At 37.2% G+C, this 15,213-nt stretch overlaps 2 protein-coding genes across 6 annotated transcripts; one reads left to right on the top strand and one right to left on the bottom strand.

Annotated features, from left to right (window-relative positions):
• The first annotated feature begins 1,445 nt into the window (after positions 1–1,445).
• LOC112293419 (uncharacterized) lies at positions 1,446–7,323 on the top strand. 5 transcript variants are annotated; one of them, XM_024542789.2, is made up of 13 exons: positions 1,446–1,543; positions 1,858–1,999; positions 2,112–2,338; positions 2,474–2,598; positions 2,811–2,883; positions 4,016–4,250; positions 4,593–4,665; positions 4,907–4,979; positions 5,328–5,447; positions 5,637–5,818; positions 6,258–6,468; positions 6,662–6,757; positions 6,954–7,323. In XM_024542789.2, the coding sequence occupies exons 2-13, from the start codon at positions 1,903–1,905 to the stop codon at positions 7,122–7,124; spliced, it is 1,683 nt and encodes a 560-aa protein (XP_024398557.1). In that variant the 5' UTR covers positions 1,446–1,543; positions 1,858–1,902; the 3' UTR covers positions 7,125–7,323. The 5 variants fall into 5 exon arrangements, with proteins under 5 accessions (XP_024398557.1, XP_024398558.1, XP_024398559.1 ...); XM_024542790.3 differs by having other exon boundaries at positions 1,481–1,543; positions 2,434–2,598; XM_024542791.3 differs by having other exon boundaries at positions 1,482–1,543; positions 2,430–2,598.
• Positions 7,324–8,040: 717 nt separating this feature from the next.
• On the bottom strand, positions 8,041–11,818 carry LOC112293418 (nucleolar protein 56). Its single transcript, XM_024542787.3, has 9 exons — positions 11,697–11,818; positions 11,354–11,555; positions 10,955–11,169; positions 10,619–10,776; positions 10,286–10,473; positions 9,888–10,140; positions 9,592–9,740; positions 9,284–9,472; positions 8,041–8,834 (listed from the first exon to the last, which is right to left on the bottom strand). Exons 1-9 carry the CDS (start codon positions 11,697–11,699, stop codon positions 8,419–8,421), a joined length of 1,773 nt encoding a protein of 590 aa, XP_024398555.1. The 5' UTR covers positions 11,700–11,818; the 3' UTR covers positions 8,041–8,418.
• Positions 11,819–15,213: the final 3,395 nt, after the last annotated feature.

Raw genomic sequence — 15,213 nt, 5'->3', positions numbered from 1 at the left:
GACTTACAAGGCAAGTTTTTCTATGTGTGGGCCACATAGTTAGCTTGGTCTTCAAGCTAACAACATGTGTGGCACATGGCCAACTTGTTGACCACGTTTCTAATCCAAAAAGTCAATTAAAGACACTTATGAAGTCAAAGCAGCATCTATAAAGCTTCTAGGAAGCTTCCATATGAAATACTATAAAATTAACTTACTTTTACTTAATTTTACTTACTTCTACCTATTTATACATGTAATTATTGGCTTACATGTGTATGTCCGTGACATTACCTTATTGTAAGAAAAGTTTATTTTGTTCAAAATATAATATACCTCACAATTGATTTATCTTTTGTATTGATATACAATTGAAATTTTCATTCACAAAATAAATATAAAGAAATTTTTCAATCAACCAAAGTAAAGCTTAAATCAATCCACTTTTGATCTTATTGCCTTATATTACATTTTGACTATTTCACTCATTCATTAATCAGGGCAAAGACGACCTAAACAAGGCTTTTATCAAGATGGATGTCAAGGACATGAATCTCAAAGAAAGAAAATCTCAATGCACTTTTATGTCACTAGAAAAGACTAGGAAATCCTTCAAAGATGGTAATATATTGAACTAGAATGGCTATTACTAAAGATAAGAAGACTAGAAAGTGTTGAAATAAGACTAAGGATTAGAAAGGCTTCATTCTTGCTTCTATATGTACTATCTTAGAGCTACATGGCAATGTTCTATACAACCTCCAAAATGTGTTGACTTTGCAAGACACATATCTTAACTTGCAAGGTAAGTTTGCTATATGTATGCCACATAGTTTGTTCTGCAAGCTACCAACATGTGTGGTATGTGTTTAATTTATTGACTAAGTTTTTAACTTACTAATTAATTACAAACACATATAAAAGTCAAAGTAGTATCTATAAAGATTTTAGAAAGTTTCTTTAGAAGATATTATAAAATAAATTTACTTTTACCTACTTCTATTTAGTCATAAAAGACAAACATTAGAATAAATATGCATGTCCATAACAATGGATTCCATTCATTTCACAAAAGCCTAACATTTTTCCAATTTTATTGTCTTCAATACCTCTCTTGCCTTGCATAGGAAGGACTAAAATTTCTAGAAATTTAACAATTATATATGTATATATATATATATATATATATATATATATATTATTACATTCCTCTCATTATTTAATACATTTTATTTTAATGAGTATCTCTCTCAATACAAATGACTCGTTTTTGCAATCTAATTCCCACTTTATTCACTGAAACATGCATTGCTATTTATAATAACGAAGCTTAAAATGAATGGAAAGAAGAGAATGTTGCAAACCGCCTTTTCAATCATCATTTCTTTTTGGCTCCCCACTTTGTTCGCTCTTTCTTTACCCTTTCCTTCCTTCCGGGTCTTTTCATCTTTTTCTTCTCCCCGTCTCGAATGTCATGGTTCTCCTTCGCGCATCTTTCTCTGTGCTAGAGAACTCGGAGTGATGCACATGCGTGCAGTTGCGCTGCTTTGCAACCATTTTTAGGGTGTGTCTCTTTGATCACCTCGAGCATCACGAGGAGTGGGATTGGAGTTCTTTTTGTAATTGCAGAAGAGCTTCACATCTCTCACTACATGCTCCGTGGGCTTAGGAACTCCTCGTTGTTAAAGTTTTGGAACAGGCGGACGAGTCTTGTTGAGATTGAGTCCTTGCATCAGAACTTGTGAACCAGCTAGTCCATTGTCTCAAGCATTCCAGATTTGATGCAGTTGTGTCATTGCCTAGATAGAATGCCGCAATTCAGGTCACCTGGTCGAACTCGATACGTGCTTTAAAGGTGTGCCTCAATTGTGTTTTCAGTCGGAAGGCAAGGGAGTTGAGCAACGCACCTGCTCTTCTCCCGGAATGGCGAATTCGACAATGCTTCGCTTGCCTCATTCTCCCTTTCTTTTGCGATCCTCTGGCTCCCCCATTCTCGCTACATCACCGCCTAATTTTGTGTGTAAGCTCTCTACGTCTAATTCCTTCACACTCCTCTCTTGCTTAATTACGTTTATGGATTTCCAGTTAAGCCTGACAGTTTGCTTGGTTACCTGGCTTCCTTTTGCTACCAGGCTTGTTTGCGTCGCCTCCACGCTCCAGGTTTGCAATCCAAATGCTAGCAACCAGGATCTTTTGTAAATCTCTGCTTCGCGATGTCAAAGTAGAGGATGACCAACCGGATTGTAGTTTCCAGCTCCCACTGCTCACAGATCACCAAGGCGCCCCCCATCCAATCTTGTGCCTTAGTAACGGCCACGGGGAGGATTCCATAGCTGCATCTATTCTTACACAACTCATGGTATGCCCATGCTCAATTTCTCTTTTATACGAAGACATTTAATCTATACACACTTTGTTAGGTTGAGGAACTCATAATGGTGGTTGTCAAGGCAGATCTTGATGCACTCAGATGTACATTACTGCCATGCTTCAGGCGCTTGGAGAAGAAAGTGAGATGGACTTGAAAATTGAAGCATTGCCTTTAGTCGGCGAGGGCCATACATATCGTCGCAGAGGGATTGCAACGCTAGGCCCCGCCAAGAATATGCCTAGTGGCGGGTAACATTTCTCACATCCCTAAATCTGTGGCTGTAATTTTGTCAAAAATATTGTGGACTATTGCGGTATTCGAATATTTTTAATGCGTGTCTTTTTCGCTGGATCTGATGCTTAGATTTTATCTAATCCTGGACATTTCGATCGGAGATTTGATCGATGTTAGAGAAGCCTCTTGGACATATTATATACCAATGGCATGAAGATGTTGGCAGGTTTATATACATGGACCTTTCCCAGCTGATCGGGGATGTCCGAGCAGGTCTATTATCACTTGTGCTTGAACAGGTAGTCGCTGGGTCTTTGAAACTTTTGAAGCTCGCTAAATTTAGTTCTTGTCATATCAACATTTGAATGTACGAATCAGCTGTCTGACCATAATCTTGCTGATTATTCTTTTTCTTTTGAAGTACTATTGGATGCTGAATCTTATGGTACTCATGTGGTCCTAGAGCGTGTATTGTGCTCGGTTTAGAATTTTCGTATCGTGGTTAGCCAGCACAGGTACATTACGCGTGTTTGATCATAGTTAAGGAGATAAGGTATACGAATTTGAAATGCACACGTTTTCTTCACGTTGAACTCTATCTAGCTTCTCAGCTATTTAACAGCAGAATAACCTCGTCTTCACCACAAATCTCTCTAACGGTTACCCCGAGTTCTTGAAATAGATTGTTCATGTACGCATGTGACCATTTCAGCTCGGAAAATTGACTCATGGTCAATTTCACAAATGATGTAAAACAAATGGAGTAGTTGTGCTAGAATGTGACATCCTGCTTGCTCTTTCACCTTTTGCAGTCCTGCTTCCTTGCGCATTCGTGTTGTGTTGAGAAGCGATGTCCCTCTCTTATACATGTAATCAACGAATTATGGTTCAGCGAAGATGAAGTTTGTCGTAACTTTCAGGTGGTTGCCTCTATTTTCGCAATTTGATTAGACAACATTGCAACGGAGGCAGATCCTGGTTTCCTTGAGACCTGAGGCCTGGATTTGAAATGATGTGCATCAAACTATTAATACTTCCAATGAGCAGTAACCGAAGCCTTGAAGAGCAAAGTTCACAAGTAGATAACCAAGTTAACATAGATGTTCCTTTAGCCACCGGGGTTTGGTGAAGCTTGAGCCAGTACTGCGGGTACGGCTGAATTTGTGACGCTCTTCGTGTTGCGAGTATCTTCTCAGTTCAAGCCACAGAAATAATACTGGACGACTCTTCTTCCATGAACAGAACAAGCACCTGGTCAAGGAATATTTATTGTGGTTGTCATGGCTGACTTGTAAATGTATTTGAATATATCCTTCTACATAATTTTTTTCGTTTTTCTTTCTACTTTCAAGTCTCTCGCGTTTTAGCTGAGCACTATGAATCCCTGCCGTTAACGCCATTACACATCTCATTACTTATTTGTGAGAACAGTGGGATGTGGTTGCAGATTGGGTAGATAGAAATTCAGGTGGAGTTATTCTTGCTGTAGGGGATGTGTTCCCTCTTGCTCTTGCATGGCTAGCTTCACAGCGACTGAAAAGAAACTCAAGCGTGAACAGCTCATCAAGGTCAAGAGGTTTCTTTGCTTTCGTCGGCACCGCAAAAAGTGAATTCTATGTGCGAGAAGATGATGGCACTCGCCTCAGATCTGCTTGGTTTAGAAATCGTGAGTTCAAATTACCCTTGATAACTGCATATTGGAATATGTGATAATCGCTCACCTACTTTAATTTCTCATAAGCAGGTGCGGAATATCTGTACATTTTTGGCCCACCATCCTTGGGAAGGAATTTTCTTGTAGTTCATGATGAATGCTACTGATTGTTTTCTCTCTGTTTTTTCTTCTTTATTGTTATTTTTATTTTTAATCGTTTTCCTTGTCCACTGTACACACATCTTGTTTATGTTCAGTACTCGAAGATGTCCCCTCCACACTGCTTTTAGAAAAGGATAAAAGATAGTGTTTTCGTTGAAGTTTGCACTGGAACTGAGACTGCTTTCGTGGCAGTGGAGTTGCTGCTTTTCCCAGGGAGTGTGTATTTTCCATGGGAGCGTGCGCTGATGTCGGATTCATACTGCAGGTAATTCCGATTTTGTTTAATCTATGTCCAACAGAGCACTTGCTGCTTGTTCATGTCAAAGAGCACTCTCAAGTGCGGCCTTCATTTAATTTTCAGAACTATGCAAGAATAAGGTTTCATGCTGCAAAGTGATGGCTCTGAGGTTCATTTAATTGCTTTCATTCATGAACTCCACGTTACATTTTTCTTATGCTTCAAATTGTATGTATTTGTAACGCTACGATTAATTATCTTATTGCAGGCTGGTGGTACCCAGAGATAACTTGACTGCTCAGTACCTCCAAAAGTACCTAGCCCAATCTGATCGAATTAAGGTAAGAGTTTTTATTAATTTTACGGCAAAGTAACAAAATGTTCTGTAGCAAGGTGAATTGTGGAAAATATCTTAAATGTATAAGATATCCTAAGAAATGGATGTGAAAGTGGTGCAAAACCATCCTTTTATGTTATGTCACAAGTTGATGACGGTTTCGTTCATTGTCAACAGCAATATTTACAACAGCTTGTAGCATTTTGGTATACATTTCATGTTGTCGTTTCATGTAAGGTGCGTGTGGTTAAGTCCGCCACTTGTTGGACACCTAAACCATGAATCTTTGTACTACGTTGCTTCACTGAAAAGCGTGCCTGCTCCTATGGGTTTCTGGTATATTGACTGGCAGGTTCAAAGTTTAGGAAATCCAATGATGGATGACCTTGAGCCAACTGGAGTGCTTTCCTTTCTTGCGAACTACAAGCCGGCAAAGTTTATTGCTGTTCTTCCAGGGTCCAGAACACCAGAGGTCTTGACTTTTGACCCTATTGTTAATCTTTTTGTATACGGTTTCTGACTTCAATCATTTTGTGTTCGATGAGAACCTATAGCCTTCAGATAGAAAGAAAATTGCACCTCAGAGAAGGATCTCAATTACTTATTCTACTCTATTTTAGAACATGCAGCTAACTTCCACATAGTTTCAAATTTTTGACAGGTTCACAGTAACTGGACACAGCTGTTGGTTGTTGCGCAAGAAGTATCATCCTCTTTCATTCACGATAAACTTGTATTTCTCGTGCCACTTGTACCATCTTTAGAACCAGGTCCATTTATGGAAACGCTTCTAGAAGCACATTGGCAGCCTCATTTGCTGAGCCTTCATGCTTACAACGCTGGGTGAGATTTCTTGATACGCACTGTTATTTTCTTCGATTTTAAAATCATTTGTTGGGATAAATGAAGGCATCCATCTGTTTCTGTCTCAAACTCAGTGAGGATTTTGTTATAAGTCTCTCAAGCTACTGAGCGTTTGTACAAGGATTTGAAATGTTCATTGGGGCATAGTTTCCCGCTCATTGAGCTGGTTTACGATGTTACCTTTTTTTCCTTTGCTTGAAGAGCTTATTAGGAGTTGTTCCAAAATCACGGAGGCTGGGCGAGCCAACCGTACTTGGCTCGTTATTAAAATGCTTGTTACGAATAGCATGAAGACATTGTGAATTTGGCTTGACATTTTTGAGGTACAGGGACGGTTGCTTTATGTTTTCTCTTTGACAGTTTTGATATGTATAATGAAGGGTGGTTCTGATTATTGATGGTGAATTTGGAAATGAAGCCAATCTGTTTCAGCATGGGCTTACGATATCAGGATTCTTCAAGGACCTTTATTGGAAAACCACCGAATTTGGCCTGCTAATAATGGCGCGGCATTGGTAGCATTTGAAAAAGAAAATGCCGTATTCGTACTGATTCGGGGTAACTTCAACGATGTAGCGGATTGGGCAGTGGCAGGAATTGCTATGGCGGGGACTGCAACAGAGCAGCTTGTATGTGTGGAATATCCGTGTTTGCAAGAATGTGTAAAACATTCATGTTATCATCCTCTTTTGATCATCTGATTATTTTAATGCTGGTGTGTCATGATGTTTTCCAGTGATTTTTACTCGACAGAGCCACATGCCAACATTTAGTGAATCGATGTTGCTTGTTCTAATGTTACCGTTCCCATCCTGCATGCAGGTCGGACAAGGAAAGCCTGTCTTCACGATTCCAGGTCGTGGGCCTCAATTCACTGCTGCATTTGCCGAGGCTCAATCACGTCTACTTGGAGAATCTGTGAGTGCAAATACCTGCTGTACAAAGGTCCTTTGCTTTTATATTATCAATATAAGTTTCATGTTAATGGTGGTTGCTGTTAGAATGTTGTCTAACAAGTTATAATACCTCTTCTGTTGGTCTTTCTTGAACTGCACGTTCAATGAATTCAAAGCTCGATCTACAAATGTGAACCGCTATGGAACCTTCCTTGCAGATCATCCTGAATGCGAACGCCAAAGACCTGGCTAATAGTATGAAGGATGTGATGTCCAAGGTCGATCGACTAGCACATATTGCCAGCAACGGTTGCAGGCGAATGGGACAAAGAGGTGCAAGCAAACGAATTTCTCAAGAACTCTGCAGACTGATGACAACTCAAGATTGAGGGGTCATGTTCTTCATACAAAATTTTGAGTCAACTATATCGTGGTCACTGGCTTCTTTTGAAACCTATGTGAAGGCAAGTGTTCGTGAGCAAGTTTTACAAGTCTTTGTTAAACTTGTACAGAAAATTCCACTGTGAACAATTTTTTTCGGAAAGATGACTAAATGGGGGAATCTAATTGATCTTCAGTTTATTGCAATTGGTATCATATATTAACTCAAGCAGGTTCTTGATTGGAATTTATGAAGTTTTCTGTCTGTTAATATCAGAGTAAGTTATTCCCAAATATAGTCTAAACCAGAATTGTGAATTCACGAATTCAACAAGAATTAAATAATAATAATATAATTTAACTTTATAAATTCAACAACTGAATAGGTTAGAACTTCAATTACATGAATTCGACAAGAACTGATCATTACAATATGTTGATTTCATGAACTTTACGAGGACTGACCAATACTAAATCAACATACTTGAATCCACACACCAAATCCTTTGCCCTTGTATCGTTCCACTGCTCTAATTGCACTTGCTTAGGTGAGGTACATTTATCGCTAAATTCGCACCTCAACAACTATCTCAAAAATGGTCAAACTGGTTAAGACCAAGCTTGTTAAACCAGATCTTCGAGCCGAATGGACATGTTTTTTCCAAAATTCATTCCCTGGACTGCCCAGTGAGTTTGCCCTAGCGCAAGCGTTGCATTACGATACCAAATTTTAGCTTAATACTCCCGTTTTTTTCAAGTGCAGAGATTATTTTCTGACCAATTGCAGAAGACCATCTTTGTATCAGGAAGCGAAAATATGTTAACTGGGCAGTGCAGAATTGTGATTAAGACAAGAGGGTGTCGAAACGTATCACCCTTCGATGGAAAGGGTGTATCCTTGTTGCGGGCAACACGGGAGTGATCTTAGTGAAATAAATCCCCACTGCGTTAATCCCAAAAGTATTACAATCAACTAGTCAATGGTTTAAGTCACGCAGAAACCTGCTGAGCTAGATCCCGTATGGATTGGGTCTTAAAGCCATTATCTCATGACATATCGAAGTAATAAAAAGGGTACAAGCAGCAGTGTACAGTCGGTCAAGGAGCCTGGCGACATATAAGACGAGAGCATGCACTACGATCCGCGGATCACCTGACCAAAAAGGGATGCTGTAAGACAGCTCTTTCTGCTCTATGATTTCTGAGCTAGGTTCTAGCAAAGCTGCGTGTTGGAGAGCCCTTAAATTACGTGAAACAAAAAAGGGTACCTCTTTGAAAATTCCTAAATACTCAATAAAACACCTAGTCCTCGGTTTTTTGCTTCTTTTTCTTCTCTTTCTTCTTCTCCGTCACAACAGCCACCGGGGTCGCCTCCTCTGCGCGCTTTTGCTTCTTAGACTTCTTACCATCAGTCGTCGGGGTCACGGGAAGAGCAACAGCAACAGCAACAGCAACTTCTTCATCAGTCTTCTTTTGCTTTTTTGACTTCTTCCCTGTCACTGGAGTGACTGGGGCAGCTTCGGGAACATCTTCGGCAGCTTCGTCTCCGGACTTCTTCTTCTTCTTCTTCTTCTTCTTCTCCTCAGTGGCGGATCCGTTTACAGCGGCTTCTTCGTCATCAGCTGATGCACCGTTTGCAACTTTGGTTCCATTTGATTCGGTTCCATTGGCCTCTCCATCTTTCTTCTTTTTCTTTTTCTTGTCCTTCTTGCTACCATCTGGAGAATCATCAGACAGAAACATCAACTAAAATTGAGTATATGTTACTAAAAAACTAGCAATGATATTGCAGAGACGAATCCCAATTGACACAGAAGAGTAATCCAAATTAAAGCCCTGTAGATATGCATACATAAAATCTTCAGATCAGCGGAAATTTCAACCACGTCGGTTCTCGGGAGCCATTCCTATTTGTGCCAGACTAAATTTTAAATGTCGAAATCCCCAAAATAAGTTAAGGCCATTTCGTAGGGTAGCACTTGCTCAAAATTGCTAATTCGCCTCAAACACGGAATGAAGCCCTCATACCAAATAATTGAGGAGAAGTTAAGTATCTGACGGAACAAAAGTGAGCAAAGCCTTTTAAGAAACTTCTGAAACCAACATGCACAGAACGCGAGGATAATCACGTGGACTGAACCTATGCACCAAGAGTCCGAAGTCTTACTCTCTTCTGCGGCGGGTTCGGCATCAGTCATGTCCAAGTCATCAGCACCATTTGACGTCTCATTCGCGTTCTTGATAGCGTCTTTCATGACATCAATGTTCTTCCTTGGTGCAATACCCTTGTCGTAAAACTCAAGGCGTTCCTCAACCTGCTCCCGCAGCTTCTCTCCGAAGGCACTTGTGTTGACCTCTGTAAAGAGCAGGAATCATCAGAAATTCGTAAGATAAATTAAGTCACGTTGAGATCTCCTCTGTATGAGAAAAGAACACACAAATACACACGCAGACAAGGGGGTAACAGATCCTAACCAGAGAAACAATCGATTCGTGACGCAATTGAGCACTTGTTGGCGAGATAACGTGAAATACGCCCCTTGTTCTTTGTACTAGCTCTACCTATGAAAGAAGAGTGAAAGATCAACCCATACTTCGGGGTGTTCCCTTTCGTCTTCAGCGCTCTGCACGAAGCATATTCAAACTCTATAAGTATCCAAAAACTCAAAGAAACCACATACGAGGCAGCCTAAGCCGTCACGATACTCAAATTACAGAAACGAAAATGGTGGAAGACAAAGCAGTATCGGTCCAAAATAGCCGAGAATCACCTGAAAAGTGCTTTCTCGGCACCCAATATCTGCACGGTTGAAGCAGGATACTTCGCAAGGTTGGTCAAACTTCCAGCATGGGAAATGAGACGAGCTCCGACCATCTCTCCAATCAACACAGCCAGGTTGGGGGCCACATCTTGCATCTTAGACACCAAGTAAGAATGCAGTTGCTTGCGGTACTCCACAAGAGATATCACTCTCGAGGCAAACATTTCGATATTGATCAGATCAATAGGTGAGATGTCTTGACCTGATTGAGTCAAACTATAATAAGAAATCGGTGCTTAACACGCAATTAAGAGTACAAGAATATACGCATAGCAATAAGACCCTGTTTAGAACCTTTTAAATGACACGGAAGGTAACAGTGTTAAGCAAAACGGATGAATTCATACCCATGGATGCTTTGGCAGCTTCAATGACTTCGCGAGCCTTGTCTTCATCTCCAATAACCTCAGTGAGGTCTTCCAAGCTAGCATCAGTAATAGAGGACTTATCCTTGATGAACTTGACGAGCTTAGCGTAGGAGTAATTGTCATTCACAATCTTGACAAGCTCGGGAAAATGCCATGAGTACCACTCACTACACGACAAACAACCCACGTGATGGATTACAATTCCATTTGAGGAACGTATAATGCTAACCATGCAGACAAACATTTGAGCGATTGTTTCACAATCAAATAAGTGGTTGGTACTCAAATTAGGTCAGCGAAGTAAAAACCTACCGAACGCGCATGCAAAATGTGTTGACATCTTTGTCAAGAGTGTCCAACAGACTGATACTTTGAATGATCATGTTGTCTACTCGGTTCACATTGAACTTCACTTTACTGCGACTGTAACTGTGAGCCAGACCTAGTTGTGCTTTCTCAATATCCCCCTCCTGCAAATCCCACAAATGCCTTAAAACTCTGTTGGGAAAGAGACAAGCACATTGTGCCACGAGCTGGTGCGGACTGTTGAAAAATTACATGTTTCCACCATTTACTGTTCGCATACCGCTAACAAACAGAATTGTGATTAGACTAAAAAGTCAACAGAGGGAAAGAGTCAACCCTTACCTTCAGATCCTTAATGAAACGACTGAAATGGAAACGAACACCCCTGAGAAACTCGTTCACATAGTCGTTGCTTTGGCAGGGAATGCTTGTAGCCTCCAAGATAGCCGAACCAAGCTTAGGTTCAGCAACACCGAGACTCACCTTCGCCTTCTTTCCAGCCTTAGCCTTGGGCAAGTTCAACTCCAGAAAATTCTTCAACTCCGCAGTCATGATTCCTACAGATACCAAAAAAAGTACGCAGCAGGATTTTAACATCAATGTCTACGTGCTGAGTAGGCGGTCCCAAAACGACAGTAACAAATACCACCATTGCATTAAAGTGCAAGTGAAATGCGAAGGAGAGATGGAGAAATGGTGAGGTAGAGAGAGACAGCAAACATGCCATCAACCAAGACTTACCTTCAGTAACAGCGTTACATTGCTCCAGAGCATCGGCGGCGGAGGTGAACGGACTAAAAGCCAAGAGCTTGACCACCTTCCCAAACCGATTCAGGTCCATGATGGACTCCTGAATCGCCTCCGCGTTTTGCCCAATTTCGTCCAAGCCCATGGTCTCGAACAACGCATACCCGGAGGCAGACTCATACAGAAGGTGAAGCGTCTGTCAAACAAAACAAAAAAAAAAAAACAACAACCACAGCTCCCAGTTAGCCACACAAAAACCTCTCGCCCAATTTCCAAAACCCCTAAAATCCTTTCAAAGGAACGCAAACAAAAGCACACGAGGAATTCACAATATTACCATTGTTTCGCAATGTGAAGTTCACGAAGAGAGCTCTGGCGTGGAATGGGAAGGAAGGGAAAGGAGGAGGAGAAGAGGGGGATCGGTGCAGCGGCGACGAGGGTGGAGAGGTGACCCGCTCGTGAAAGAGAGCTGGAAGGGGAGTGAGGGGCTGCCCTAGACAACGATCCTGGCCCCGCTAAACCCTAAAACCCTAAAACAGCCTTCCATAGCGACTCGGCCGCCAAAGCCCATTTTGTGCCTCCGTGCCTCGGGTCTGTTCATCCTCTTTTGTGCTTTCATTCGCACGGTGGAGCTTATTCAGTCGTCGGGGTTCTCATCTGGCTGTGGAGGGTTGATGTTTGAACTGGAAAACGATTTTCTGAAGTTGAATAATTTTTTTAAAATAATTATGAATATTCGAAATAATAATAATAATAAACAGTGTGATATGGTATAGATATGTATATATACCCAAGTTTTCACTAAATTGGCCCACTCATTCTATCCATTGTGAAAATAAAAATGACTACTAGATTCATTTCTCTACTATTAAATCTGCAACCAATGAAAACAAACCACATTCATTATGATTATCATATTCTTCATCATGGGTGGGTTGATTTAGTAAAAGTCTAAGTTTATTTAAATTTTTCATATATATATATATATATATATGTATATTTAACAAACAGAGAAATTAAATATGTTCAAAAGATTTATAATGATTATGAGGATATTATTGAATCCAACAAAAATGCATTTCGAAACAATGAAAATTTCAATTTTAATCCAAGAAACAAGGTGGGTTTACTATTATTATTAATAAAAAAATACTCAATATTGGCAAAAGATATTAGAAATGTAGTTGAACAACCTTAAGAATCATAATAAAATCATTGGCAGATATAGATGTGGTAAAACTTTAAATCCTACTCTAACAACATGAATTGTTGAAATCTTGGAGGACTTTTAAAGAACTCAATTTCCTCCCAACAATTAATCTGAAAAAAACATGTCTCCACCTATTAATGATATTCCAGAAGATATATAAAACTACACTGTGATAATTCCTTAATAAAAATAAAAATTTAAACTGGATTGAATATCAAATTGATAACACCACTAAAAGCACTTTACTTTGTATGAATGTAATATCAATATGGTATCTAAGATAAGTATTGAAACATGTATTATGCTTCAAGTAATGTAATCGATTGTATTAATAATGCAATGTTTTAGATTAGATTAGATGTTGTACAATTCAAATTAAAAATAAGTAGATTAGATTCAAAAATAAATAAATGTATTTGCTGGTGTATATTGTTTGCTGCTATTACTAGAATTTACAAAAAAAAAAAATCGTCAACAATATGTAAAACAACTGCACAAAACACATTTCTACAATAATCTTCTGTAACCTCTTCAACATTAAACAATGTTCCAAAATTTAAATTGTTGTTTTAAAAGATTCTATGAAAAATTCTACAAACTTCGACAATCTTTTATGATCTACTAAAACTTTCTATAAGAGAGTAAATGGAGATTGAATTCTAAAGAAAGAATGAAAGAAAATCAAGCTATATATCCTAATCTTTATCTTATTCAATTCCATCAGAAGAACAATCAACAATATTGTCTTTTAAATTAACTTTTTTAACCATTCATAGTATTGATTCAATTTTTGTATATATATGTTTATATATTCTTCTATCTAATACAATTGAAAACCAAATTATGCTTAATTTTTGTATAATGAGACTATAGTTTTTAGATTTATAGAATAAATAATTAATTTTTTAAATCCAACACTAATACTATTATATTGATATCTTCACACAAATAGCACTTGTATGCAATTCTTTTAAATATAAATATGTTTATTTTGCTTTGTATTATTAAAATTTTATAATTCATAACTATTCATACTTTAGATTCATTTATAGAAGAAATTGTAATTATGTATAGAGATAATTTTTTCAAAAAGAAATATATATATATATATATATATATATATATATCATGAATTGTTTGCCACCAACAACTTATATTTTTGATTAAAATAATAGGATTTATTTAATTTAAAATTTATGAATTTCATATTATATTATAGATTTATTTTATTTTATTTTGTCAAATATTTCTTTTAAAAAATTGTCATAGGATTATAAATCAATAAAATTTTGATAATTTTGAATTCATTAAAAAATCTTATTTTATGTACAAATTTAAAAAATAAAAACTTGTTTGTTAATAAAAACATCTTCAAAAAAAAGTATAGAATGATTTTAAAATCTAATTGTGAAGATTATATAATCTTTAATCTTAAAATATACTTATTTATAATTTTTTTATATAAATATTTTTTACTATTATATTGACTTATCAAAGCAATAGAAGGAGTAAAATTGTTTTTGTATTTTGTTTTGCTACACTTCAACAAAAAGTTGAGCCATCCTTTGATTGCTCAAGCACTTTATTATAAATGACATTGTGTATTAATTTGGCAACTCTTTTTTATTGTTATCTAGCAAAAAAATAATGTTTTTTTTTGGCATCCTTGAACTAGAGAATGCAACATATAAATAGTGGTGAAAGAAGACATCTTTTGTTAAATTTAGTCCAATATCTTTTATTGTCTGCTCTTGAAATTTGTTTATTGTTGTATAAGCTATGCATTATCAGAACAATTTTGACTTAAATTATAAGAAAGATTTAGCTTTTTTGTAATTAATAAGATTCTAAAATTTAATACAATGCAGCCAAAAATTTTCTTCATCGTCTTTTTAGCTTCAATAATTTAATTAATAAAATATTTAACATTTAGCCAAGTTCTATTACAAAAAAAAAATTGCTGAGACAAGATTATATAGAATCATCAAGGATGTACTAACTTTTAACATGAGATTATACAATGGCCACATGAATGCCTCCAATGTATTCATATATTCTATTTGAATCATCTTTATGACTTTTGGTTTTTGAATCTTGTCAACATCCTAAAATCTTAACTTTTTCTAATATGACTTTTAATTTTTGTTGTGTTTATTGTAACAACCTCATTATTGCAAATAGTCAAAATAACATATTTTCTTGAAAATTCCTTGCCTCCAAGATTAGTCTATATTCCAAGGTATGTCTTGTCAATTAAACTCACAATATCTTGCTATTCAAATAGTATGTTTGGTGGGCAATAAAATAATCTCCTTTGATAGATATGAATTTATTTTTACCAAAAATGAAAAGTTAATTAATAGACGTTCTATTTCAAAACTTGTAATGCATAGCATGTACATCAATTGTATACATATTGTTTTACAAACAAAGAATATGAACATATTTCCATATTTTGAACTTATTTATTGAATATGATACAATCTCTGATTTTGTGTCTTTTGGAATCATCAAGACGACTTGTTTGAAATTACATAATATTAAAAAAACAATGCCTCTAAATGACTCATTATTTTTTTATTATAGCTTAAAGTATTTTGTCTATTCTTTCAAATGCCATCATATTTATCATTGGAGCTTATTT

This window comes from Physcomitrium patens, chromosome 16 (genome assembly GCF_059467195.1).
Source record: "Physcomitrium patens ecotype Gransden chromosome 16, ASM5946719v1, whole genome shotgun sequence".
NCBI lineage: Eukaryota > Viridiplantae > Streptophyta > Bryopsida > Funariales > Funariaceae > Physcomitrium > Physcomitrium patens.
This window is presented reverse-complemented; position numbering and strand designations above follow the sequence as displayed.

What these genes read in the sequence shown, in the direction of transcription:
- LOC112293419 (XM_024542789.2), top strand. Translation starts at nt 1,903, where the DNA reads ATGGCGAATTCGACAATGCTTCGCTTGCCTCATTCTCCCTTTCTTTTG. An exon ending in CTATTCTTACACAACTCATG is followed by an intron (nt 2,339 to 2,473) that starts GTATGCCCATGC and finishes GCCATGCTTCAG; the next exon opens with GCGCTTGGAGAAGAAAGTGA. An exon ending in TATCACTTGTGCTTGAACAG is followed by an intron (nt 2,884 to 4,015) that starts GTAGTCGCTGGG and finishes TTGTGAGAACAG; the next exon opens with TGGGATGTGGTTGCAGATTG.
- LOC112293418 (XM_024542787.3), bottom strand. An exon ending in AGCTGCCAAAGCATCCATGG is followed by an intron (nt 10,141 to 10,285) that starts GTATGAATTCAT and finishes TGACTCAATCAG; the next exon opens with GTCAAGACATCTCACCTATT. An exon ending in GCCGAGAAAGCACTTTTCAG is followed by an intron (nt 9,741 to 9,887) that starts GTGATTCTCGGC and finishes TGCTTCGTGCAG; the next exon opens with AGCGCTGAAGACGAAAGGGA.